Source organism: Jatropha curcas, chromosome 7, assembly GCF_041381405.1.
Source record: "Jatropha curcas cultivar XTBG-Jc1 chromosome 7, XTBG_Jcur_1.0, whole genome shotgun sequence".
NCBI lineage: Eukaryota > Viridiplantae > Streptophyta > Magnoliopsida > Malpighiales > Euphorbiaceae > Jatropha > Jatropha curcas.
The window spans coordinates 27,824,786-27,852,219 of NC_143157.1; the positions used below are offsets into that span (position 1 = coordinate 27,824,786).

At 33.4% G+C, this 27,434-nt stretch overlaps 2 protein-coding genes, 2 long non-coding RNA genes and 1 pseudogene across 4 annotated transcripts; 2 read left to right on the forward strand and 3 right to left on the reverse strand.

The window, feature by feature from the left end:
• The first annotated feature begins 1,207 nt into the window (after positions 1 to 1,207).
• On the forward strand, positions 1,208 to 6,041 carry LOC149495116 (sulfate transporter 3.1-like). The gene is made up of 12 exons (XM_089723823.1): positions 1,208 to 1,741; positions 1,869 to 2,076; positions 2,335 to 2,506; positions 2,618 to 2,683; positions 3,369 to 3,482; positions 3,771 to 3,887; positions 4,261 to 4,387; positions 4,497 to 4,783; positions 4,866 to 5,056; positions 5,175 to 5,260; positions 5,351 to 5,427; positions 5,529 to 6,041. The coding sequence occupies exons 1-12, from the start codon at positions 1,426 to 1,428 to the stop codon at positions 5,715 to 5,717; spliced, it is 1,950 nt and encodes a 649-aa protein (XP_089579949.1). The 5' UTR covers positions 1,208 to 1,425; the 3' UTR covers positions 5,718 to 6,041.
• A 587-nt stretch (positions 6,042 to 6,628) lies between these two features.
• LOC149495117 (Tetratricopeptide repeat (TPR)-like superfamily protein) lies at positions 6,629 to 11,088 on the reverse strand. Its single transcript, XM_089723825.1, has 8 exons — positions 10,666 to 11,088; positions 9,335 to 9,428; positions 9,189 to 9,239; positions 8,903 to 9,076; positions 8,426 to 8,605; positions 8,181 to 8,300; positions 7,668 to 7,801; positions 6,629 to 7,147 (listed from the first exon to the last, which is right to left on the reverse strand). The coding sequence occupies exons 1-8, from the start codon at positions 10,824 to 10,826 to the stop codon at positions 7,072 to 7,074; spliced, it is 990 nt and encodes a 329-aa protein (XP_089579951.1). The 5' UTR covers positions 10,827 to 11,088; the 3' UTR covers positions 6,629 to 7,071.
• A 2,753-nt stretch (positions 11,089 to 13,841) lies between these two features.
• Positions 13,842 to 15,516, forward strand: LOC149495118 (leucine-rich repeat extensin-like protein 4 pseudogene; annotated as a pseudogene).
• A 2,647-nt stretch (positions 15,517 to 18,163) lies between these two features.
• On the reverse strand, positions 18,164 to 20,574 carry LOC149495119 (uncharacterized). Its single transcript, XR_016321815.1, has 3 exons — positions 19,948 to 20,574; positions 19,133 to 19,214; positions 18,164 to 18,339 (listed from the first exon to the last, which is right to left on the reverse strand). It is a non-coding gene; the product is annotated as an uncharacterized LOC149495119 (long non-coding RNA).
• A 3,398-nt stretch (positions 20,575 to 23,972) lies between these two features.
• On the reverse strand, positions 23,973 to 26,152 carry LOC149495120 (uncharacterized). Its single transcript, XR_016321811.1, has 3 exons — positions 25,757 to 26,152; positions 24,942 to 25,023; positions 23,973 to 24,148 (listed from the first exon to the last, which is right to left on the reverse strand). It is a non-coding gene; the product is annotated as an uncharacterized LOC149495120 (long non-coding RNA).
• Between the last annotated feature and the right edge of the window lie 1,282 nt (positions 26,153 to 27,434).

The following is a 27,434-nucleotide window of genomic DNA, read 5'->3' on the forward strand; positions in this document are numbered from 1 at the left end:
TCCTTATCAAACAAATTTCTAGAATCTCAACTAAAATTCCAGGGACACTATTTAAAAAAAAAAAAAAAAAAAAAAAAAAAAAAAAAGAAGAAAAGAGTAGAATTAGAATGCCACATTTCCAGAATTTGATTCTTCCAATTGTATTGGTTAATCGATCTGAGATTACCTAATACCAATCATGTGCTGTGGGACACCAATTTCCATTCTATTTAAATTAATATAAATCAATATATTCCTTGCTGATAAACAAATATATATATTTATATTTTATATATACCCTTTTGCGTTGTCGTTTTAAATTATTTACTACCGTTCCCTTCAATGGAAACAGCATCAAATTTTCGAATGCCTAATACAGTCATTTCCTTAGTGTTAATGATTAATTTTCATATCACATCAGCATTGATAGGTACATATTCTAGTAGTTAAAAGTGTTTCGACAATTAAAAAAATATGTACCTAGAAGATAAATTTTGCCAATTGAAGCAAGCAAAGCAAGTTAGTATCCCACTTCTCATTGCCTACCATATGATTCTAAATAATGATATATGTATCTATATAATATAATTATTAATTACAAAGATTTGCATATCTGCTTGAAATCCTTATAATTCATTGGGTCCCACTTAATAAGTGAACCACCACGTGTATTTCTCGACATCCTGATCCAACGAGAAACAACCACGTGTTGAAAAGGCCATGTTGGCGGTGAGACAGGCATCATGATATCAGCACTTCAATTTAGAGGATTAAACTTACTTATTACTCCTCAGGTACTGTAGCAACTGTACACTAAGTAATAATCTAGATGATGTTAAATATACATGGAGCATGTTAGTAATTTTCCTTTTTTTTTTTTTAAGTATTAAAAAAGAGGATTTGAACCTAAATTTATTTTCAGGTTATAATGCACTTACCACTGCGCTATGTCTTGGTATAATAGTAATTTCCCATTTAGATAAATGTCATGTAACTTGTAATAAACAATATGAATCATTATAGGAATTTTTTTTAAAAGAAAAAAAATAATAAAGCTAGTTAATTGTGAGCAGAATTGGTAGAGGGTCATAGACAACGAGTCAAGTTTTCATTGACGAAATGCCACGTGTCTAAGTCCAAATGTGGGTCCCTTAAAGCATTTTGGATATCACCTCCCCCTCTTCCTTCCTCCTTCTCCTTCCTCTTTATATATATATATAAATGGTGTAGCTCCATTTCTCCTCACAAAACCATCAATTCCGTAATTAAATTCCAACTTCTGCCTCTCTGTTTTTCTTCCTTTCTTATCAAAAAATAAAAATTCTTATGTCACTGCAACTTGCCGACTAACAACATTGCCTTTACACCATAAATACATATAAAACAAAACAAATAATTAAGTTCTAATTTCTAAGCTTTGGGAAATCTGATTTTAACCCACATTAAATGGGTAACGCCGACTATGAATGCCCACACCGTGTTGCAATTCCTCCGGCAAAACCATTTCTCACCTCGCTAAAATCAGGCGTAAAGGAGACACTTTTTCCCGATGATCCTTTTAGGCAATTCAAGAATCAGCCAACATCTAAGAAGTTCATTTTAGGATTGCAATATTTTGTACCAATCCTTGAATGGGCTCCTCGTTACACCTTCTCCTTCTTTAAAGCTGATCTTATCGCTGGAATTACTATTGCCAGTCTTGCTGTTCCTCAAGGGATAAGTTATGCTGGCCTTGCCAACTTGCCTCCCATTATTGGACTATGTAAGCACAGTTTCTGTTGATTAATCATATTCTTTTTGTTTTCATAAATCATAATTCTTAAACAAGAGAAGTTGATTTTCTTTATATTAATTTCTGAAAACGTGAAATTATGTATTGGTGAATGCAGATTCAAGCTTTGTACCGCCATTGGTGTATGCGATGCTAGGGAGCTCAAAAGATTTAGCAGTGGGAACCGTTGCTGTGGCATCACTGCTCATATCGTCCATGTTAGGGAAGGAAGTTAACCCTAATGAGAACCCTAAGCTTTACGTGCAGTTGGCTCTAACGGCCACTTTCTTTGCTGGAGTTTTTCAAGCCGCTCTTGGCTTTTTAAGGTCAGTTTGTCCAATCTCATGTGAAACATGCCACTGACCAATTTAATAACTCTATCGAAAGTCGAAACCGATAATATTTGTCTCTTAATGCACATATGGTGGAGTTCGATTGAGGAAGTCAGAAACGGTTCATTTTGTAGATGAAGACACAGAAAAGAATATTACACCATTAACAATGGGCTGCATGCAGTTTTTGTAATTATATATGCATTATTTATTTATTATATAAAATTATATTTTTGTTTAATTGATTTGCAGACTAGGGTTTATTGTAGACTTTTTGTCTCATGCAACCATAGTCGGTTTCATGAGCGGTGCAGCCACAGTTGTTTGTCTTCAACAGCTGAAAGGAATTCTCGGGCTGGTTCATTTCACTCATGGTACTGATCTTCTTTCTGTTATGGAATCGGTTTTTAGCCAAACACACCAGGTAATTAATGATTAATTATAATATTAATCTTTTAATTTAAGTATATATGTGTTCTTTTAACTGGATAGAGTAATGATTAATTATTGTTATATACCATGGTGGTGGTTGCAGTGGCGATGGGAAAGTGGACTACTGGGATGCTGTTTTCTTTTTTTTCTCCTCCTTACTAGATACTTTGTAAGTTAAAAGTTAAATCCTTTTTCATTTTCTAATGTAATTAAGCTGTTAAATCATTTTCATCCCTAAGGTAATTAAGCTTGAACCATAATTAATTAATTAAGTTACAATAAATTTTAGGAAAATGTAAAATTTCCATTTCAGCTACCCACCTATTGCTGTCAAAAAAAGTAATTCCCCTAACAAAAATAATATTGGTGAAATATATACGTTTCTTAAAAAATAAGAATAATTTTATTTTAACTACTAATAATATGGAATGTTCGGTTTAATTAGTTAAAAACTTAAAATAATTACTTGTGAATTAGTGCTTTTGTCAACCCGATCTACATAGGGTATTAAGTAGAAAAAGTTCTTAATTAGTCTGTTTATATTTGATTTGAGAATGTGTGAGAGGCAAGTCAAACATCAAGTGTAAGAAATTGAAGTAACCATCTACCGAACAGTACTTTTTGTCGTAACATTTTCATATTCTTTGACTTAAAGTTATAAAAACATATAATGATATGATCCTGACCGACTAAGGTCGAATCAATTAATGTTAATTATACCTGCAAAAAATTATATTTAATAATCATGAGTTCAAATTCGATCTTTTCATTGAGATATTAATTACTTTCTTTTCTTTCTTTTTTTACTTTAATTAAGATTTCTATATTAATTTAATGTTGCCATTGGCAAACAGAGCAAGAGAAAGCCATGCTTCTTTTGGATAAATGCTATGGCGCCCTTAACGTCTGTTGTTCTAGGAAGTGTCCTTGTCTACTTGACTCATGCTGAGAAACATGGAGTTCAAGTGGTAAGCTGTCAATTTCTATTAATTAAATTTTATTCTTTAATTCAGTTTTATTAGCTATAAATAATCATTATTGCACCAAATAACACTACAATAACCATTCCCACTTGTGCTCGCAATTATATTTGTTGGATGGGTTGTCAATTAGGGTTACTATGGATGTCAAGAAACCCACCCAATCCTGAAATTTATCAATAATAAAGCTCTTGATTTTTTTTTTTTTTTTTTTGACTTGTTAGAATTAATTATTATAAACCAAACTTTATTAATTCGATTTGTTGTTTTCTCCAGATTGGAAACCTGAAGAAAGGCTTGAATCCACCATCTTTACATCAGTTGGCTTTTGGGTCTCCATATGTGATGACAGCTGTTAAAACTGGAATTATCACTGGTGTTATAGCTCTTGCTGTAAGTCTCTCATTTCTCACATCACACTCCACTTCCAGTCACATGTTCTCCAATACTCTTAACTTGTCTATATTGACATGTCATCATCTTTTTGTGGTGGGCTCCATATATAATTAAAGAGTTGGAAAATATTGTAATTATCTTGTACAAATTGAATTGCTTGCTTCTGGTTTATGGATTCAACTATAAACTAAATCAATGAAAAACAAATTTTTTTTACTGAGATGAGTGTATTTTGGAAAAAAAATAATAATAAAATGGGAACAATATTTATTTCATGAATGCACGTAAACCTAATTTAAACAAATCTAATCCTACTTTATAAGATTAATGATAAAGAGAGACTTGAAAGTTGGGTGTAATGGATATACAGGAAGGAATAGCTGTTGGAAGGACCTTTGCCATGTTCAAGAACTATCACATTGATGGAAACAAAGAGATGATTGCTATTGGAATGATGAATATTGCAGGCTCTAGCACTTCTTGTTATCTAACTACAGGTACTTCAGCCCAAGCCCAATTTATTAGTTAAGCGAAATATATCTGCTTTTACTTGAAGAGAATGGAGTGTCAGTATTTTTAAAATGATGATCTTGTACTGTAATACAGGGCCATTCTCGCGAACAGCAGTGAACTTCAATGCAGGATGCAAGACTGCAGTGTCGAACATAGTAATGGCAACAGCCGTTATGATAACGTTGTTATTTCTAACCCCGTTATTCCATTACACACCATTAGTAGTCCTCTCATCAATTATAATCTGTGCCATGCTTGGCCTAATTGACTATGAAGCTGCTATTCATCTCTGGAAAGTCGACAAGTTCGATTTTGTCGTTTGTATCAGTGCATACGTTGGTGTAGTATTTGGGAGTGTTGAAATTGGCCTTGTCATTGCTGTAAGTAACTCATCTACAATTTACATCAGAAAGATTTATAAGATATGAACATTACTAATAAGACTAGATTTTTGAAATGCAGGTTTCTATTTCATTGCTGAGGATGCTCCTGTTTATAGCCAGGCCAAGGACTGTGCTTCTAGGAAACATCCCCAATTCCATGATTTATAGAAGCATGGACCAATACCCAATTGCTAATAGTGTTCCTGGAGTTCTCATTCTTCAGATTGATGCACCTATCTACTTTGCCAATGCTAACTACTTAAGAGAAAGGTATACAGGAAACAACTAACCACAACTGTTGAACCAAATAGATCCTAAATTGTAAAAATTTTAACGAAGAACTATTCGTAGTTACTTAAATTGGTACTTTGAATTAATTAATTCTCAGGATTTCAAGATGGATTTATGAGGAGGAAGACAAGATAAAATCTACAGGAGGATCCACTTTACAATATGTGATACTGGATATGAGTGGTAATTAAGTGTCTCATTTATCATTTCTTGAACGTTTTAATTACGACATTAAATTATTTTCTCTAATATTTGAACCCAATCTATTTACAGCTAATGGTAGCATAGATACAAGTGGAATTAGCATGCTTGAAGAAGTCAAGAAGAACACTGATAGAAGAGGTCTCAAGGTACGGACAGATCGATTAACCTATATTCACATTCATTACTATATAATATGCAATGCTTATTATGTTCTTACAAATTACTGGTCATGTTCTTGTTAATGTAGCTTGTACTGGCAAACCCGAGAAGTGAGGTGATCAAGAAGCTGGAAAAATCGAAATTTATCGAAGCGATTGGTCAGGAATGGATATATCTTACAGTAGGAGAGGCAGTAGCAGCATGCAACTTCATGCTACACTCGTGCAAATCAAATTCAGTAACAGTTGATAAGTTCGATGCACAAGATAATGTTTGATATGGAAATGTAAAACTTCTAAGGAAGGAAGGAATAAAAGGGTCAAATTTGGATGATGGGTAGGTTCAACAACTATGCGTTGAAGGTTTTACCCAGTCAAGCAGCCATCTATAATCCATTTGACTAACCCTCAAGTGGATTAACAGAAGATGAGTCTTTTGGGGGAAGAAAAGCTGGTCTCTGAAAGTCAAGTTCTAGATAGAGATGAGTGGTTCTTATCTTGTTGACTACCTGTACCTATAAACGAGGATATTTAAAATCAATAGCGTAAGAAAATGTCTCCAGGAAGATTTTGAAATGATATGCTCGTTTGTTTATTTTCCATACGACATTCTGACTGGGTCCAAATCGTGTCGTTATGGTCCTAAACGACGAGAATGACCTCATATTTAATTTTTATTACTAACCAAAAACTCATTTCAATAAAAACCACAACCAAACAAAAATCCTAAAAATATAAAAACTTACACCTATTATTTAAATCCGATTAATAGTCAGTCCCATCTATGAAACAAGCTAATAAAAATAATTTTTTTTTTAGAAATATGTAACACTTTTATCAATTTTTTTTTTTCTAACATATAGTCAGATATCATTGTTTAAAAAGATTTTTTATCTTCATTAATTTGATCCATAAATATACATGTATGCATTTTCTCGACATCATTGTTAGTCGCAGATGTGATGTTCCATACAACATATGATAAAGAAATGGACCTTTCATGCCACTTGAACAGAAGTTGGGATCCACCACTTTGATCAATAGAAAGCAAATAAAGGCTCCATAAACTGAAGCCACCAATTGATGAAAAATCAATTAAAAATGCATATTTAAGAATGATTAACCAATTGCACCAGTATTGACTCATAGTACTATAACAAAGCACAGAGACAATATAAAAAGTTAAAAATTGACGAATGAGACTATTAATATAGGTATAGAATAATTTTGAGCACTCTCCAAAACATACGCGATAATATCGGGGAAAAAAAAAAAAAAAACTCAGAAGTCAAAGTTTAGTTGTGTAGCAAGCAACTGTTAGATTCTACAAATTCTCCTGCCCAAATGCCAAAAAAATACAAGAAAAGTGAACCAACAAATGAGTATCCAGAAATGTAATAATAACTTCAAATTCCGAATAATCTTGAGAAGAGATCAAAAATTGAATACATGCACACCGCGGCAGACAAAATGCACCTTCTTGAAAGTGCATACAACCTCTAGCCAGGAGCTCCGATAATGAGTGAAGGCAAAATATGGGCCTGGTGTTTTCTTGTCTTTTTCTTATGCAACCCTTCCTTCAAAGTGCACATTCTATTTCCTCTGGCAGATCAAAGAAAAGCTATGTGACTGCTAAGTATTTGGCAGCTTCTCTTTGAACAAGCGTGGAAGTACTTCGTGTACACTAATGTCTAGAGTCTCTGGATCCCTGGAAAGAGGGATGAACCATTAATTGATCATAAGAGAAAAGAAACAAAATGACATTTTCCGAGGAGATGATCATTCTAAACACAAGGATTCTTTTGGTATATTAAGCATCACCATGATAACAGATCAATGGAACAAGCATACTGAGGCTTGAGCATGTTCCTTTAAAAGTGAAACTCATTGAAGTAAAAGCCAATCACCATCTCATGAAGCATTATCGAGTTTGAAACAACAAAAGTTCTATCTGCCACAGTAGCAGACACCATCTTAATGTATGTTACTTTAGAAAGCTAAAATAATTCTGGTAATTACTGAAAGATGATAAATTTGACCTTAATGCAATTATGCCAGCAAATGTTGAGTAGTACATTAAGATGGTGATTTACACCTAATTTACCATCTACAATACCCGAGTGCTTACTTATTACCATGCATGCTTTTGTAATAGATAACAATGGATGCACACAAGAGCAGAGGTGAAACTGAATAGAAAATTGAGCATGAAACTGGGAGAGACAAACCTGCAGAGTGTTTGCCCCTTCTCATTGGAACTAGGAATAAACCACAATTTTCGCAAGAAAGGTGACTCAAATTGAACAAAGAAGCCATCATGTTGCCCATGTTTCCACTTCCTTGATCCCTGACCTTTCCAAACCTGAAAAGTATATGCAATCAGTGAGAAATAGCTAAATTGAAAACACATGCCAAAACAGAATCAAACAACTAAATGCCATAATCTTTTATGTCATTGCATCCCGATAACTACAGATAAGATCTAGGCAACAAGCAACCGCTGATCTGGAAAACCTAAACCTTACAATAAAGCATCAGACTTCAAGGCAATGGAAACAGACTAATAATCATGTTAGCATATAAATATAGATAGAGTTCAAGGTAACGTTGAACTTTGAATGTACAGCAAAACATCTAACAGACCTTGCCAACAAATCTCTTAATAATTCACATAAGAAATTCTCTCTATTAATGTGACAAGCCTTTGTATCAGTCACACTGATGAAGAAGTGAAATATTACCTGTGGGTAAGACATGATACTTTTTGGTACCACTAAGCAAGCTGCTTTTGAGAAAGACTCCTCAGCATATTGCCGTAGAAATGTGAAACAGCTGCTGTGTGTATGGGGTGATTCAAAGGCCTGAAGAAAATGTAAAGCCAATTAAAAGCAATACAAAAACTTCACTCATACACAAACCAAGAATGATGAGATGAGAAGTACAAAGATGTGAAGCAGTAGAATCCAAACATTTTGATAGCCAATACCTTATCAATATTGACCATTGGAGCGTACTTGTCAGTTTGCGTCTTTTCCTTATCAAGAAGAAAATAGACTCTAGGATCAACTTTAGAAGTTTCATGCCACGATTTTACAGCTGCTTCCATTGTCTCAACAAGGAAAGAGAAGGTTTCTTTCCAACATTCTTCAGATTCAATCTTTTCAGACTGCAGAGAAAAAAAAACAAAAATTAGTCCTCTAAAATGACAGCAGTCAGAATATGAAAACTGAGAGCATCTGACGTAGTTTAGGTAATTAACCTTCTATATGGAAAGGAAAGAGCAAGGATACAAAGTAGAGACATCCAGATTCGAGAGTACAAATTCAAAATTACAGTTACAAAAAGAAAATGATAATAATAAAAAAGAGGGAGCCATTGTCAAAGATGCACCTTATATTCTTATAAACATGTTAGAATATAAGAAAAAGGGCATATATTCATAATTAATTGCTTACACACGCACCATTTCAGATTTCAATTTATCCAAATGCCTGGCCATGTCAACATTAGATTTTATGCTCTCTACTTCTTGAGCTCGTTTTTTCTCTTTTGCCAATTGGGATATTCTCTTAATCTTTCTTGATACCTCAGTGCTTTGTGGATTGTACTGTAATGCTGTTTGGAAGGCTGCCAAGGCCTAAAATTATATTCACAGAAAACAAATCAATAGAACTAAACCACAACCTTATGCTCTAACACAGAGAGCAGCCAAAAAAAAAATGTCAGGAGAATAAGATCTTCAGACATACATCATCATACCGTTCCATGGCCTCTAATACACACCCTTTCCTGAAATACCCCTGGAGGTAATCAAAATGGAAAATGTAAAGAACAACCTGGGAAAATCAAATGCGAGACATGCAAAGAAGAATATGCATGTTTGATGTTTGGTAACCTTTTCCCATTGGGGGTTCAATGTGATTGTTGTCTCAGCATCAGCAAGAGCTTTACTAAGCTTAACCAATTGCAAAAATGCCGCAGCACGGTTGCTGGAAATGAATAAAAATTAAGCAGTCGAAGTTAGACCAGGACAATGTATATTAACAAAAAGACATGTGAAGCAAAACAATCACACAAGGAAGGATCCACCTTCATAAATTTATTCACATTTAGATAGAAAAATTCAGAAAACTTATAATTATTACACAACCAAGCCAATTCCCACAAAACTTTTGTGCCTTTCTCGAGTGTTAAAGATCAAGGACAATAAAACTAACCTTGAAAACAACAGGTGACACGTGAGAGTTAAGAAGCCAATTAGTTAAGATTTCAAAATTAAAGCAAATAATCTAGGTGCTAACTGCTAACATTAATTAACACATTGCCCACTGCATTTTTTGCACATGTAGTTGAAAAAGATAAACTGTATTGAGAATACTGATTCAATCAGGTCAAGCACATTGCATGTCACAAACATGAGGCTTGGCATGAAAGTTAGTTCAAAATCAGCAAGGCATTCATCTATTCCTATTATTTTCTATAGTCATACTTATTGCAATATGTCAGATGTTAAGAAACCTCATAAAATTGAAGCTTTCTTCTAAATTCAATAGGCTTTTTGAAGTTGAAGTAGATACAATTATTATAGCACATTTGCTTTCCATTAAAAATTTTAGTTAGTTATATAAATTTACGGCTGACATGACTTGAATTAGTCACCCTCATCAACATTCCAATTGTATGAATTAACAATGCAAAATTTGACCAAATAGCCATCAATACCATACTCCAGTATCTCTGATTTCAAAAGGGCCCTTTTTTCCCCCTATGTTCCCTCACTAGCAGAGAGGATACCCATGATACTATCAGACGGACTATTCCAATTCTTAAATTGAATTTAAAAGCCGACAGTTCATCCAATTAACAAAGCCAACCTAAGCTTGATCTCGGTGGCAAAATGCCTTGAAACTAAGGTGTTTTTGTTATGAAGAAAATGAAAATAATTGAAACCGCCATAACCAACAGCATATAGTACCCTATCCTAACTCAGCTCAGTTTTCGAAAAGTGCAAAGCATCGAACTTTCATCCAAAAACAAATTTAAAAAAAAAAAAAAAAAAAAAAAAAAGCCAAAACAGAATCCTATGAGAATACCCAATTGAAACAATCAATCGAACTCCGTTGATCCAATCACTATTGTCTTTTGATAAACATTCGAAAAACTAACTTTTTAAAAGACAAAAGAAAAATAATAATAATAAAAAAAACCCTAATTTAGCTCACTTACCTATAGAGAGTAGGATTGGAAGGGTCAAGCTTAATGGCTTGAGTGTAAAGAGCAGCAGCTTTAAGAAAATTCCCTGCTTTGAAGAATTCATTACCTTTATCTTTCAATGATGCCTCCTCCCCACCATTGCCTTCTGTGGAGGCTGCCGCAGCTGTTGCCATTGTTACTGAATAACGAAGCGGATCGAATTGACCACTCACAAGCGAATGTTGCTTTTGGAGTATAATTTGCTAGGGCTTATCAGAGATCTTGTGTTGAGGGTTTTTGCGCTGAACTCTTTGAGGTTTGTTTTGTTTGTACTAATTATCGATACTTACAGAAGTGTACAAGTGATTGAAGCAGAAAGCTCCTTCGCCTTCGCGGGGGTGCTCAATGGGGAATCCTGACCGTTAATTTGCAAATTACGATCCCATCAGTGACGTTTTACAAAATGAATTGCCTTATTGAGCTGTCTATTTTTCGTTTTCCAAATACCAGCCTTCCCGTATAAGTGACAGGTTCATAAGATGTCGTTCGACCAGTCGCATGGTTCGAGAAAAGCAATAAGTCTGTCGTCAAACGCCTTCTTTCGAAACGACATCTAGACAGTCACTATTTTTTTTCTTTTTTTTTTTCTTGTCACCCATAAGATGTCATTTCATGTTTAATTCAAATGTACAAATCTATTTTTTAGTTTTGTGAATGTAAAGAAATATATCCTAATATAACTAATAAAATAAGAATTAATTTTTATCAATAAATTATTGATTGGTTAGCGACCTCAATTTTCGTAAGTTTAAGAACACAAATTCAAATCTCGAGAAGTGCATATATACAATTTGCAAAGCCAGCTCCTTGGAACGACCAAGTTCGTAGCAGTTGCTAGTCCTGTTCAAACCAAGTTAACCAGAGACAAAGAGAAGAAACTAGAAACTAATTTACACTTAACCAACTTCCATCTTTGATTCTCAACTACTACCCTGGCTTATATATAAATAACTCAAGAAATTATAGAGTTTAAAGTCACACACAAAACATATAAATAGAATATTAATTAAATAAACTATCAAAATCAAGTCTATGATTGTATATATATATATACATATCAGTACTAATTAATATGTTTTTTTGGGAGTGGTTGCTACTGGCTAATTAATTTTCTAATTCTTTGAAATCTTAATTGATATATAGTTCTGATAATGTCATCATCAAATATAAAACATAATACTAAATGAAAATACATTAGAAGCATTTTTGAAGACCTTAAAGTCTTCTAAGAAAGCTGACATTTGCCTTATGATTTGGTCCAAAGAGTTTGGCAAATTGACTTTAAGAATTTCTTTCTTTTATTGCAGCAATCAGCAAGCCAAAATTTACCATCACACATTTTTTTTTTTTTTAAAATACAAAATCACTTTCTGAAAAAATATACATATATATAGCTTCACTTTGTCCTTCCTTGCATAACATTTATAATTCAATGGTTGCTTGCTTCATTAAATTTTTCTTTCTTCTTTACGAGTTTTTAATGATTTTTTCCCTTCATCCAAACAAGAAATGGCCCTACTCTCTTTAGGAATAATAATGTTTTCTCCTTGCAACTACTAATTACTTTATTATGTTGGCTTTAAATATAATCCCTTTCTAGCAGGTCTTTGAGTGCAAGTGGAATTAAATTAAAAACAAATATTGTTACCATCACAAACAGAATAAGATCCCAGAAAACGAAATTAGGTGCATCCATCAGTAGTATATACTTGAATTGAATGAATCAACTCTCCTTGCCAGCTCATATCTACCACTTGATTATGATCAAATCAACTCTCCTTGATTATGATCAAACATAGACTTTGTGTTTTCTGTATCATAACTTAATTCATATATACATATATATATATATATATAGAACAGTGGACATGTATGTATATCAGCATATATATGTAAAGATATATTAGTTAAAGATTTCGATAAAGACTGTATTATATTAATTATCTTTGCGATTTAAGCGTGTGTGTATTAAATTTAATTTGTATTTATATAATATGATCATCTACTTCTAATGAGTCAATATAATAAATGCAGTTAAATATACAAACCTAGCTACCTAATCTTTAAATTCCTAATATTAATTATCGTGCTTGATACAATAATTGATTTCGATATTTCCACAATAAATATGCATTTTTTTCCGTTAATTTTATGTTTATTCTTGCTAAATCAATTAATTTATATTTTAAATTTATTTACTAGATCCATTAATTTTGCTTATAAGTACCCGAACCACACATATGGCTTGCAGATGAATGTATGTAGGCTTTGTCAACTTGGACAAAACGTGTATTTAATCATTTTCGATTAGGATTAAAAAAAAAAAAAAAAAAATCCAGTATAGTACTTACTCATGCAATTGTAAAGATTCTAATATTCCAAACGTTCAAAATACGCACCAATTGCTGATGATTTGCATAATCTTGGATCATAAGACTTAATTATGGATAACCAAACATTAACTAAAACAGATTCTTCCTTCTATATGTGATTTTGACACATTCAAATTCACTCAGAAGAAAATACACTTCCATGACCCCAAGAAAACACAGTCAATTATAAATCTACAAATCCTTAAAAGGGGTATATTGGCTTAAGTTGGAATTAGATCATCTAATTTTTCGTGATTTATTATTCATAGTATTAATTCTTTTTGCTGATGAAAAATTTAATCCCACTGTAGCATTCTTCTTGCACGTACACCAATTAATTATTACTGTCTTTTCACTGAGAAAAAAAATTAATAAAAAAATTTTTTTAATAATAATTCATTGTTGGCTTGTTTGTATTTTTAACCTCAAATTGGAAAATATAATACTTTTTCTAATGTTGGCAGCTAAAAGGACAAAAATGCAAGAACCGCGTTTTCGGTAAGTATGAGGTACCAAAGTCTCTCCAAACAATGCAAATATATATATATATATATATATATTGCATGAAGGAGGTGCAAATTAAATAGAAGAAATTAGAAGAATATGTATGTAACGAAAAGAGATGAGGAACAATCTTGTGAGCTTCTCCATCAAGAAAGTCAAATTATTGAAATGTGAAATCTCTCTGTATTCCATTAAATCATATTTCCTTAGTTAATAAAACACACATGGAAATATATATATAATGAGAAAAGTCTTAATTATTTTTAATTATAAATTGTTTTATCTTATATATCACTGATAGGACTATAGAACCTTCTTCAAGAAATCCACATATAAATAACTATCGATCCTCTCTTTCCATAAGCATTAAAACTACACAAAAACACAGCTCATTAAAATCACTTGTTTGATGAAATTTTCTTCTCCAAAATGATCAAGAACCCATATCTAACCCTAATCCTCATTTGGGGCATCTTGATAATTTTATTCTTGTCTAAACCTTCTCTTCAAGCTTCTGATTATGATCCTCCTCCATTAATTCAAAACCCTAGACTCTTAAATGCTTACACAGCTCTCCAAGCTTTGAAACACTCAATCACATCTGACCCTAAAAATTTTACCTCAAACTGGTGTGGCCCAAATGTTTGCAACTACACAGGAGTTTATTGTGCACCAGCACCAGATGACCATGAAACCATAACAGTTGCAGGTATAGACCTAAACCATGCAGACATTTCTGGGTTATTACCAGAAGAACTTGGCCTCTTAACAGACTTAGCTCTCTTTCACCTCAACACCAATCGCTTTTGTGGGACCATCCCCGATAGCTTTCGACATCTTCGTCTTCTCTACGAGCTTGACGTTAGTAACAACAAATTTAGTGGAGAATTTCCTTCTGTTCTTCTTTCTTTACCTTCACTGAAGTTTCTTGATATTAGATTTAATGAATTCCGAGGCAATATCCCTTCCGAACTGTTCGATCTAAAACTCGACGCACTTTTCATCAACAACAACAAATTCAATTCTTCTTTGCCTGAAAATTTTGGAAATTCTTCAGTTTCAGTCATAGTCTTAGCTAATAATGACATTTCTGGTTGCCTTCCTTCGAGTTTGACTAAAATGTCAAAAACCCTAAACCAGATAATCCTATCAAACATGGGATTGCATGGTTGTCTGCAATCGGACATAGGGTTGTTCAATCAAGTGACAGTTTTTGATGTAAGCTTTAATAAGCTTGTGGGTTCATTGCCAGATTCCATGGGAAAAATGAAAAAGTTGGAGCAGTTAAACGTGGCACATAACAAACTGTCCGGAGAAATACCAGAGAGTATATGCTTATTGCCTAAGTTGGAGAGTTTCACTTACTCTTATAACTATTTCTGTACTGAACCGTCTGTTTGTCTCAAGATTTCGGCTAGAGATGATCGGAAAAACTGCTTACCTCATCGGCCATTGCAACGATCGCCTGAAGAATGTAAGGTATTTTATTCTTATCCAGTTAATTGTAATGCATTTGGGTGCTCACCTAGAAGTCCACCACCTCCACCTCCACCTCCACCGCCGCCGCCGCCGCCGCCACCTCCTCCACCTCCGCCGCCTCCGCCACCGCCACCTCCTCCACCTCCACCGCCGCCGCCACCTCCTCCACCACCATCACCTCCGCCGCCACCAGTGCATCACTATTATCACTATCCTTGAACAGAGTAGAGACTAATAAAAAATTAAAAATATTTTATTTCTTGAACGTGGTCCATCCCTTTCATGGGAATAATGGGAAATACATAATCATAAATAGGGATTGTTTAATTTTACCATTTTCTTAAACTGCTTGGCTTTGATGTTCAACTTTCTGTATAGAAATGAAAATTGTCTGACTTTTCTTATTTGTATGTTTGTGCATAATTTCGGAAATAATGATAAATAAAATGCAGAATTTCTTCTTGGCTAACGTATCAGTTTGCTTATATACACAGTTCGAACAGCGACATTTTTTGTTGAGAGGTTTCGATCAGTCCAAGAATGGTTGCTTTCTTGTATTGGTGGGTTAAAATAATTATGCTTATGTCCTGTTGCTAAGCAATGTAGGTTGGCTACCTAATTTGCTTTTTTCAGTGATGATCACACACACTGAATTAATCTGTCTACCTAGCTATAAATTTTTTTCATTTTTTATATATCTGCATAAGAAATTCTTAGAGATCATTTGGATCCATATAGAAATTTATGGCTTAAATTTGTATTTTACAGACTCAATTTGCTTGCATCTCTCAACTTGAGATTAATTTATCCAATTTCAACTCCCAAGTCTCTCTCCGTGATTAACTATTACTTAAAAAAGAAACAGAACTCAACTCCAATTTAAATTCTGCAACAACATTCTCTGCAACTTCCTAGTCCAACTATTACTTAAAAAAAAAAAAAAAAAAAACAGCCTTCAATCTGAAGATTGATGTTATTATATCTTGTGGCCTCTCACGACCAAATTGAATAAAGTAAATCATTTGATTTAAACAAGACTAATTAATGCATCCGTCTACCTACTTAATAGTGGAATTTTAGAATATGTCAGGTTGATTTCTACTTTTAATCCATAAATTGCTGAATTAAGCATCATAAGTGAATTTCTTAATTATTACTAATTAAACCAATAATTGACAAAAATTATAAACGGGTGATCATGATACGTTGACTATTGAAATAATCCACAAAAAAATAGTATTATTCCCAAATAATGCAAAATAGAAATATAGGGTTAAGTGTATATTAATATACTTTACGTATTTTCAATGTATTTCACATATCTGGAAGGATTTATTTGTTGTTTGGATTCTTTCGAATTTTGTTTTTTGACAACATATTTTATAATTATAAATTTTAAAACCACAGAATTTCTCTGTAATCTGATCTTTTTTTTCTTTCTCATCTTTATCCTCCCACCCCCGAAATTTTGAAATTAAAATGTTTCATCTTTCATGCGGAATTTATTGCATATAGGTCCAATAAAATTCCCATTTTTCCGCCTATGTTATTAAAATATTATATATTATTTACAACAAACCTTGTGATCGAGCAGTACTAAGCCCAACTCTCCTTTCCTGATTTAATCCAGATCTTGGATTTGGATTAACAGAACTAATGGCTTATAATAGAAATGGAGCTTAACCTGCAATGGGCTCCAACGGAAATAGACAAACGACTCAGTCTGCCATACTTTGCTCTAAAGAAGATGTGGGACGACAAAGAAATGTTTCCATCACATCATTCAGGGATGGAAGCAAGCAGTTGATATCCAAACTCAGATCCATTTAAATATATGTTTAGTTACTTATATATGAATCTATTAATAATTTTTTTATTACCTTAAATGAATTGTTTGTTTAGACTAAATATAAATTTACCGTTTTATTGAGTCGAATGATTAAAAATTAATATAAAAAATAATTAAAAAATTATATATAACTAAAATCTATATTTTCTTGAATAAGTTACACAGTATATTGAATCAGTTATAAAAAAGAAAAAAAATTCATTCAACTGAAATTTTGATTTATAAAATTTAAATAAGCAAATAAGGTTCGGTTCATAAAAACAAAATTATTTTTTATTATCTAATAAACGAATAAATTAGAGATTCAATTATAAACTATCATTAACTTGAAACAAATAACCTATTCGTTTTGAATAAGCAATTATATATCCATCATAATAATATAAAGCTGTTAAGGAAATAATAGACCATGATAGCAATGTCAGATCAGCTTTTAAAGCTTACCTGGTCTACTGTATGACATTAACTCACATTGATCTCGAGAGCCAATTATATATATATATATATATATAGTAAGAATTATGCAGATGAATTGGAAAACTAATGTTTCTGCAGGGAGGAAAATGGCAATGCCAGACACCATCTTTTTTTTCTTTTCTTTTCCTTTTCTGCCTTATCAATAATATATTACTCCATTTCATGCAATTCCCGTGCATCTCTCTTTATACCTGATTAAATACTGTCGGTTGTATCATACAGTACAGTTAAAAACATTTTACTTCATTCAATTCCTTCAATCTCACCTCATTTGTATAAAGATTTCATAATTTTTTTTATATAATTTCTATTGATTTCTCTAATCTCGAATCCATAATTTTTTTTATATAATTTCTATTGATTTCTCTAATCTCGAATCCAAGATTTTAAATTTTCAGTTTTTGTAAATGTAATTTAGGTCTTTTGGGGTTACTATAGTCCTTGAGTGAGTTCAGATGGCATTTCTCATTTTAATTTTTGGGTATGAAAAGAGATGATCTTAGATGGCAACATGTACTTGATGTCAAGTTTCTTGAGAGACAGTAACGTGTTTGCATTAAAGACATTAAATTTGAAGGGTCTTTCACACTTCCATCTTACCTCTTCTTTATTTATTACACTATGTACTGATATAAAACAGGAAAAGAAGGAGAAGCAACGCGGTCCAATGGAACCCTAGTGTCACGACCCATTTCCATGGACCGGACCGGCACTAGGACCTGGGTGGGCTTAAGGCCCCCGAAGCCCGTAGTAAGGCTATATTATGCAATTCTCATTTACTATTCATAACTGTGGATACAGGCCCAATAATCTATTTCAATTATGTATCACTAGTACAGTTCATCTACAACCCACTAGAATACAATTGCGGAACTCTACCTGTATATTTACATCATCATTTATTTATTGTTTACAGTCTTCTATACTTATGTCTCAACTCCATAGGATTTTTCTTTCTTCTATTACCTGGAAAAAAAATAGGCAGGCAGGAGTGAGCGCCAAACTCAATGAGTAGGGTTAGATAACCCTCTCACCCCACACAATCATACAAATGCTAAAATATTTTTATTTGTTTATCGATTAAGTTTATGATCATGCAGTGTCACACAAATGACAATACAACAGCAACCACAATTATTATCACCTTCATATAATCACATCACGTGGAAATTAGTCAGTGGAGTCACCGAACCCCCGATGAGCCGTCCTCCCACATGGCCCATCCTCTCACGTGTGCACCAGGGAGCCGATCCCCCATACTGGCCGACCGGTCTAATCCTCACTTGACCAGCCCTCTCATTGTTTTTCCATTCTCTCTTTTCTTTTTCATACCAACAGGAGGTAACCCGGGCGTCTCCATCAAATCTAGATCATCAGGCGCTCACAACAGGAGGCCACCCTGCGGGCTGCGATCAGATCTAGATTATCAGGTGCGCCCAATAAAGAAACCAACCTGTGGTTTTCCATATCACACAGATCATAGCAGCAGGTGCACACGGGGGCGCCGATCTCCCATTTACCCGGCCAAATTTCATATCATATTCAGGATCCATATCACATATACCATTCTCACAAACCCATGGTGACCCACTTCATCCCAATTCCACATAAACAAAGCACAGCAATATCACATCACAGCGAATCAAGCAATACAAATAGTGCAGCACGATATGGCAATTCAACAAAATAATGCATGATAACATTTAGCCGTGAATGCATGAATGCAGGTGGATGATACTAGTTATCTAACACTACTCACAGTTCTTTATTGTCCTTTAAAGGACTGTCTTTATAGCCACATGCTTCCAGCTTTTGTTCTCGCATTTTGGTATTCCATAAACCTTTAAAATAAACAAGAAAATTCTAAATAAGAATTTTAATTCAAAAACTTATATTTCACATTCATTTATTTATTTCGGTTACCGGTCATTTAATTCACTTGTTATATATGCATATATATATATCTGGGTCTTCTCCTAAATTTTTTTCTACGTAATCTACTCTCGATATTAATTTCAATTTTTATTTTTCTACCGAACTCTATTTTACTTTCTACCGAAATTTATTTTATTTTTCTACCGAAATTTCGGCGGCATCTCCCCTAAAAATTGGACTATCCACCTGTTAAGATATCAACAGTTCATCAAATATTTCAAACCACACAGCCCATCCATCGGGCAATCAAACAAGTCAATTTCTCCCATCCTCCATATTTTCCATATCAACATAAATTTATAAATGTTTCTTTAATTCTATATATCATCATTCCTAACAATTTATTTATTACACGAATTTAATTTTAATTATTCAAGTAATTTTTATTAATCAATGGATCAACACTAAATTAAATTAATTTAGTAGATCTAACCAAATTAAATTCATTTAACTAATCAAAATTGCTAAATCAAATTAATTAATCAAGATTACTAAAATCGATTTAATTCACTAAAATTACTAAAATCAAATTAATCAACTAAATTATTAAAATTAAACTAACTAACATGACTAAATTTAATTAACTACCATGAATAAAATTAAATTAATTAACGAAAATGCATTTAAATTAATTTATACCCCAAATATAATTTTTTGTAGAATTTCTGCTAGATCGGAAATTTCCACGCGTGCCGGATCGGAGAGCAGTGGCTGTTGGTGGTCGGAGGCGCGCTGGAGCAGCGACTAGGCGGTGGCGATGGCGCGACGTTTTCTCGAACGAAGACAGAGGGAGGTTGGGTCTGCTCGTGCCGCGCGATCTGACCCAGGAAGCTGGTGGAGGCGCTGCGACGTGGAGCGGCTGGACGTGGCGCCGGAGCTGCGTGCGGTGGCGCTCGGTGGTCGATCGCCTCTGCTGGAGCGGCTGGAACACAACGCCGACGCAGATCCAAGGAAGAAGAAAGGAAAAGGAAAGAAAGAAGAGAAAGAAGAAGAAGAAAAAGAAGAAGAAGAAGGAGGAGGAGGAGGAGGAGGAGGAGGAGGAGGAGCGGCGCTGCTCCTTGCATGTGCGAAGAAGAAGAGAGAAAAAAAAAAATAAAAAGAAAGGGAGTGTTTCTAGAGGTTTCAAGGCCATTCCGGTTCGATTCGAACCGGTTTGGTCCAACTCAATGATTTAGCTCGATTTTTATTTGATTTGTAGGTTTTTCACTTGGTTTTCAGATTATCCGTGTGGTTTTCAAAAAAATCGCTTTGATTCCCGAGTTTGGTTTGATTTAATTTTATTATTCAGTTAGGTTAGAAAACATTCCCTTCATTTACTCAATAAAAATAGTAACAGTAATAATATTTGATTTTAGTTTATATACCAATTACATACATAATCATATATTTAAAATCAATTAATAATTTGTATCCTATTTTACTTCATCAACATTTTAAGCATTGTCCAATCGAAAATCCCGAATAATCCGTTTTGGGCTTGGGCCCAATTCAAATTTGGACTCAAAGTTAGAATTGCTCGATCGTAACAACCCATATTATCAAAAATTCAGATTTTTGATTTAATAAAAATTCCAAAGTTTAGAAAATAAAAATTCGGGGTATTTCAATCTCCCCCCCTTAAGACAATTCGTCCTCGAATTGAATCTAGTGGGAAAGAATAAGAATGAATGCATGGAAAATTTTAAAGTTGCAAGAAATTGCTTCCAATACCAAAGAGACAGCTCAAAAGCGAAAATACATATCGAGAAAACAAAGTGAGTGGGGGTATTCTGATTGTACTTCTACCGCCAATTATTATATTTAGAATAAAATTTCGTTCAAGCTACATAGTACCACCTAGCCGAAGCTTATTTACTTTCATTTAAAAAATTAATTTATTTGTTTCCATATGAACGTTCAGTTTATACTTTATTTATGAAATAATAGCAAGGTCCTACTCCACATTTATAATACATAAGCTAATTGTTAAATTTTTCCATCCAAGTTTTAAAATATAGTATCAATTTATCTATCTCATCTTTTCTTATTTATGTCTAACAAGGTATTTACAACTTCCTTAAATTTATCCATTTAACCTTATCATTTCTAGTTTCTCAGGTTAGCACACTGCCACCTGTTGTTATCGTCTCAACCTCAACTAATAACTGTACATTTCACTAATTTAACCTCTTGAAGTTTAATTGTTTAATCTATTAATGGGTTGTTTACATCTACTACTGTTATCATTTTCAGATAGCCCCATAATCAACGTAAGTCAAAGCATTGTCTCATAGAAGAGTCAACTTCGAATATTCTTTTTCTTTACCGACAACCATCCTGTCAGGATTTAAATTAATTAATTTTAATATTTATCGAAGACTTCGGAGAAATTAATTGCCACATGTTTCAATTGTACTTTATTAACATGTCTTTTAACTCCAAAACATCCCCTAAAGTTGAATAATTTTCTTATGATCTAGCAACTACCCAAAACTTCAAATTTAAATATCACGACTCTCTAGTTCTGATTTGTCACAAGTCATTATAGTCTAAAAGGCATAATACTAAAAATTACAGTTCTTAACGTATCTATCTTTAAATTTTTATTGATTTCTATTTCTTATTTTGAGAAAATTTCTGCCTCATCAGATTCACTTGTACTAATAGTCTACGATACTAGCTATTTCTTGTGCATTTCATCGAATGTGTGTACTAACTAAGGAGTTTTGAGTAATTTAAGAATCCTCATTTATTAATACTCTCACTATACATTGTTTCACTGACAGATTAATCGTTTATTCAAAATTCGACTAATGAGTTGACGACTATACTCTAGGTCGACCATCCTATGGGTAACTGACCATTACAAACAATTTCAAAATAATTTTCCTTTTCCACTGTTAAAAATATCGGCATGTCACTCATATATAACTTTGAAATTCTTATAATAGAAATTTGCATTTCACTTTTATTTCCTTCAAAAACCAATATCAATGGTAATATAACCTATTTTCGAAAAGTTTGAAAATCAACACCCATTGTATTTTCTAAAATCTTTTTGTATTTAACACAAAAATGAATTGTCTATCTCCACGAGGACAGTCCTCAACTCATCTAGTTCCAGTCTACTGTTACATAGTTCATTCCTAAATAATCCTCTTAAACCAAAAATATTCTAATCTCCATTATTACTATTCCTTTCTCTATTATTAGTCTGTCAAATAGACTGGTCCACACCTTAAATTTTTCCAAAATTTATTTTCATTAATGATTTATTATTTATATTTATATTATTATTATTATCTTATCTTTATTTATTTAGTTATTTTTTCAAACTTTTGCCCAATTATTCACTAGCCACTTTTGATTATACTTAAAAGTACTACAATCTTACCCGTCATACTAATTTCTCCAAAGGAAATTTTTACATGCTTCTTTATTATGTCCAGTCATTCTGCCTCACCTCAATATGACATATCCAGTTAACATTATTTTCTTTCACATAATTAATTCACCTTTTTCTCCTTTATACTGTTTTAATTACTCCATCTAAATTCTACATATCAACATCCACCTCAATCAATACCCTTCATTATCCTTAGACACAATTTATCGTTTCTACATCTGATTCTTTTTAATTATGCCTCTAGGTCTCTATTCTCCTTAATGTTATACTTTAAATAATTTACAAATTTTCTCTTTTTACATCCTTAAATTTTGCCTCAGTTAATTGAGGATTTCTTGTCTAGTATGATTATTTGTCCTAAACCCTCATTTTCTAACCCTTAATTTAATTTAAATTACAATTTCCACTTTTTATTACCTAACCGTAACATTTCTAGAATTTAATCTATATCTTAATTGAAATTTTCATTCAAATTCATATTCTATACCATTTATTATTAATTTATCAGTATCAATTTCTGTAAGCCTAATTTAGTCCTCGGGATAGACAATAAAATAAATCAAACATGTAATTCTTGTAAATCATTTAAATTCTAAAATCAAACAAATTTTGACATGCCGACAGAATAATAAAACCAAGCAATTAATTGAAACTTCACAATAAAAACAAGTTCCAATACGCAAATAATCAAACATTTTTTTTTTCTTTTTTTTTTTCAAATCATAGTTTAAATAAACTCACGTTCTTATTGTCTTTAAAACTCCCAATTCTTTTCTAAACAATTTCAAATAATTTTTGAAGCAGTGTCTCTTGTCGAATCAAGGTGTACTGGGTGATCAGGCCATTACACCAATTTCCAACTGATCTTCTGCTTCAAAATAGATGGAGGGAATTTAGCAAAGCTCAAAATATTTATTTTATAAACGTCAGTTACCCAGACCTATTTATAATTTCCTATTATTTATGTCCCTTTAGTTCTCATCCTAAGTTTCATACAGATTTCCTTCCGTTCTCGTGCACGATGCGTCCACCGGCACTAAAATGGAATTCAATCCAGACTACAACTCCTTTGTTGGTTACGGCCGATCCCAACATAGGAGTCCTATACTTCTTTTCCTATGTTCCGCAATTGATTCCTAAGGCCTAACTTATGCTCTGATACCAACTTTGTCACGACCCATTTCCATGGACCGGACCGGCACTAGGACCTGGGTGGGCTTAAGGCCCCCGAAGCCCGTAGTAAGGCTATATTATGCAATTCTCATTTACTATTCATAACTGTGGATACAGGCCCAATAATCTATTTCAATTATGTATCACTAGTACAGTTCATCTACAACCCACTAGAATACAATTGCGGAACTCTACCTGTATATTTACATCATCATTTATTTATTGTTTACAGTCTTCTATACTTATGTCTCAACTCCATAGGATTTTTCTTTCTTCTATTACCTGGAAAAAAAATAGGCAGGCAGGAGTGAGCGCCAAACTCAATGAGTAGGGTTAGATAACCCTCTCACCCCACACAATCATACAAATGCTAAAATATTTTTATTTGTTTATCGATTAAGTTTATGATCATGCAGTGTCACACAAATGACAATACAACAGCAACCACAATTATTATCACCTTCATATAATCACATCACGTGGAAATTAGTCAGTGGAGTCACCGAACCCCCGATGAGCCGTCCTCCCACATGGCCCATCCTCTCACGTGTGCACCAGGGAGCCGATCCCCCATACTGGCCGACCGGTCTAATCCTCACTTGACCAGCCCTCTCATTGTTTTTCCATTCTCTCTTTTCTTTTTCATACCAACAGGAGGTAACCCGGGCGTCTCCATCAAATCTAGATCATCAGGCGCTCACAACAGGAGGCCACCCTGCGGGCTGCGATCAGATCTAGATTATCAGGTGCGCCCAATAAAGAAACCAACCTGTGGTTTTCCATATCACACAGATCATAGCAGCAGGTGCACACGGGGGCGCCGATCTCCCATTTACCCGGCCAAATTTCATATCATATTCAGGATCCATATCACATATACCATTCTCACAAACCCATGGTGACCCACTTCATCCCAATTCCACATAAACAAAGCACAGCAATATCACATCACAGCGAATCAAGCAATACAAATAGTGCAGCACGATATGGCAATTCAACAAAATAATGCATGATAACATTTAGCCGTGAATGCATGAATGCAGGTGGATGATACTAGTTATCTAACACTACTCACAGTTCTTTATTGTCCTTTAAAGGACTGTCTTTATAGCCACATGCTTCCAGCTTTTGTTCTCGCATTTTGGTATTCCATAAACCTTTAAAATAAACAAGAAAATTCTAAATAAGAATTTTAATTCAAAAACTTATATTTCACATTCATTTATTTATTTCGGTTACCGGTCATTTAATTCACTTGTTATATATGCATATATATATATCTGGGTCTTCTCCTAAATTTTTTTCTACGTAATCTACTCTCGATATTAATTTCAATTTTTATTTTTCTACCGAACTCTATTTTACTTTCTACCGAAATTTATTTTATTTTTCTACCGAAATTTCGGCGGCATCTCCCCTAAAAATTGGACTATCCACCTGTTAAGATATCAACAGTTCATCAAATATTTCAAACCACACAGCCCATCCATCGGGCAATCAAACAAGTCAATTTCTCCCATCCTCCATATTTTCCATATCAACATAAATTTATAAATGTTTCTTTAATTCTATATATCATCATTCCTAACAATTTATTTATTACACGAATTTAATTTTAATTATTCAAGTAATTTTTATTAATCAATGGATCAACACTAAATTAAATTAATTTAGTAGATCTAACCAAATTAAATTCATTTAACTAATCAAAATTGCTAAATCAAATTAATTAATCAAGATTACTAAAATCGATTTAATTCACTAAAATTACTAAAATCAAATTAATCAACTAAATTATTAAAATTAAACTAACTAACATGACTAAATTTAATTAACTACCATGAATAAAATTAAATTAATTAACGAAAATGCATTTAAATTAATTTATACCCCAAATATAATTTTTTGTAGAATTTCTGCTAGATCGGAAATTTCCACGCGTGCCGGATCGGAGAGCAGTGGCTGTTGGTGGTCGGAGGCGCGCTGGAGCAGCGACTAGGCGGTGGCGATGGCGCGACGTTTTCTCGAACGAAGACAGAGGGAGGTTGGGTCTGCTCGTGCCGCGCGATCTGACCCAGGAAGCTGGTGGAGGCGCTGCGACGTGGAGCGGCTGGACGTGGCGCCGGAGCTGCGTGCGGTGGCGCTCGGTGGTCGATCGCCTCTGCTGGAGCGGCTGGAACACAACGCCGACGCAGATCCAAGGAAGAAGAAAGGAAAAGGAAAGAAAGAAGAGAAAGAAGAAGAAGAAAAAGAAGAAGAAGAAGGAGGAGGAGGAGGAGGAGGAGGAGGAGGAGGAGGAGCGGCGCTGCTCCTTGCATGTGCGAAGAAGAAGAGAGAAAAAAAAAAATAAAAAGAAAGGGAGTGTTTCTAGAGGTTTCAAGGCCATTCCGGTTCGATTCGAACCGGTTTGGTCCAACTCAATGATTTAGCTCGATTTTTATTTGATTTGTAGGTTTTTCACTTGGTTTTCAGATTATCCGTGTGGTTTTCAAAAAAATCGCTTTGATTCCCGAGTTTGGTTTGATTTAATTTTATTATTCAGTTAGGTTAGAAAACATTCCCTTCATTTACTCAATAAAAATAGTAACAGTAATAATATTTGATTTTAGTTTATATACCAATTACATACATAATCATATATTTAAAATCAATTAATAATTTGTATCCTATTTTACTTCATCAACATTTTAAGCATTGTCCAATCGAAAATCCCGAATAATCCGTTTTGGGCTTGGGCCCAATTCAAATTTGGACTCAAAGTTAGAATTGCTCGATCGTAACAACCCATATTATCAAAAATTCAGATTTTTGATTTAATAAAAATTCCAAAGTTTAGAAAATAAAAATTCGGGGTATTTCACCTAGCCAGGTAGATAGGCTTGCTATCTAGTACAGCTCTTCATTGTTGATACATATATATATATATATATATCAAGACCAATTAGTTAAACTTCAACAATAATCAATTCTTGTTTCTAATCAATAATTTGTGCAGGCCTTTAACGAATAATAATGCACTATCGTGCATCTATTTTCATTTTAATTCCCAACCACCAAGAGTTATTGATGTTCATAATCTGGGATGATAATCCATGTGGACATAACCAGCCCTAATTTAAAACCCTTCCCCACTCACATGAATGCTCTTTTGATTTTTGAATTGCTTGGATTCCAATTTGATAGGGACATCATTTAGCAATTTAATTCAAACCAACATCGATTTTGATATTTTGGTCTAATGCATAAATTTGATCATGTACTTTGGTGACTCATCGTGATCCTGCAGTTTTACATCTCACTAATAATTATGCTTCTCGCCAAAATGAAATAATTGTACAGAATTCAATTATTACTGCATTTTCACATTTCATTTTTACTGGAGACACAGTTATTACGGAAATACAAATATGTAAGGTCTACAAAGATTAGAGAGTTAAAAGGATAATTGACAAAAATACAGAGTTAATTAAATTTACTTGCTATTTTTTGTGGTGTAATACATTCTTAAAATTTGTTAATACAGTAGCAATGATTGAATCAAATGTTATATATATACCAATGACATGAC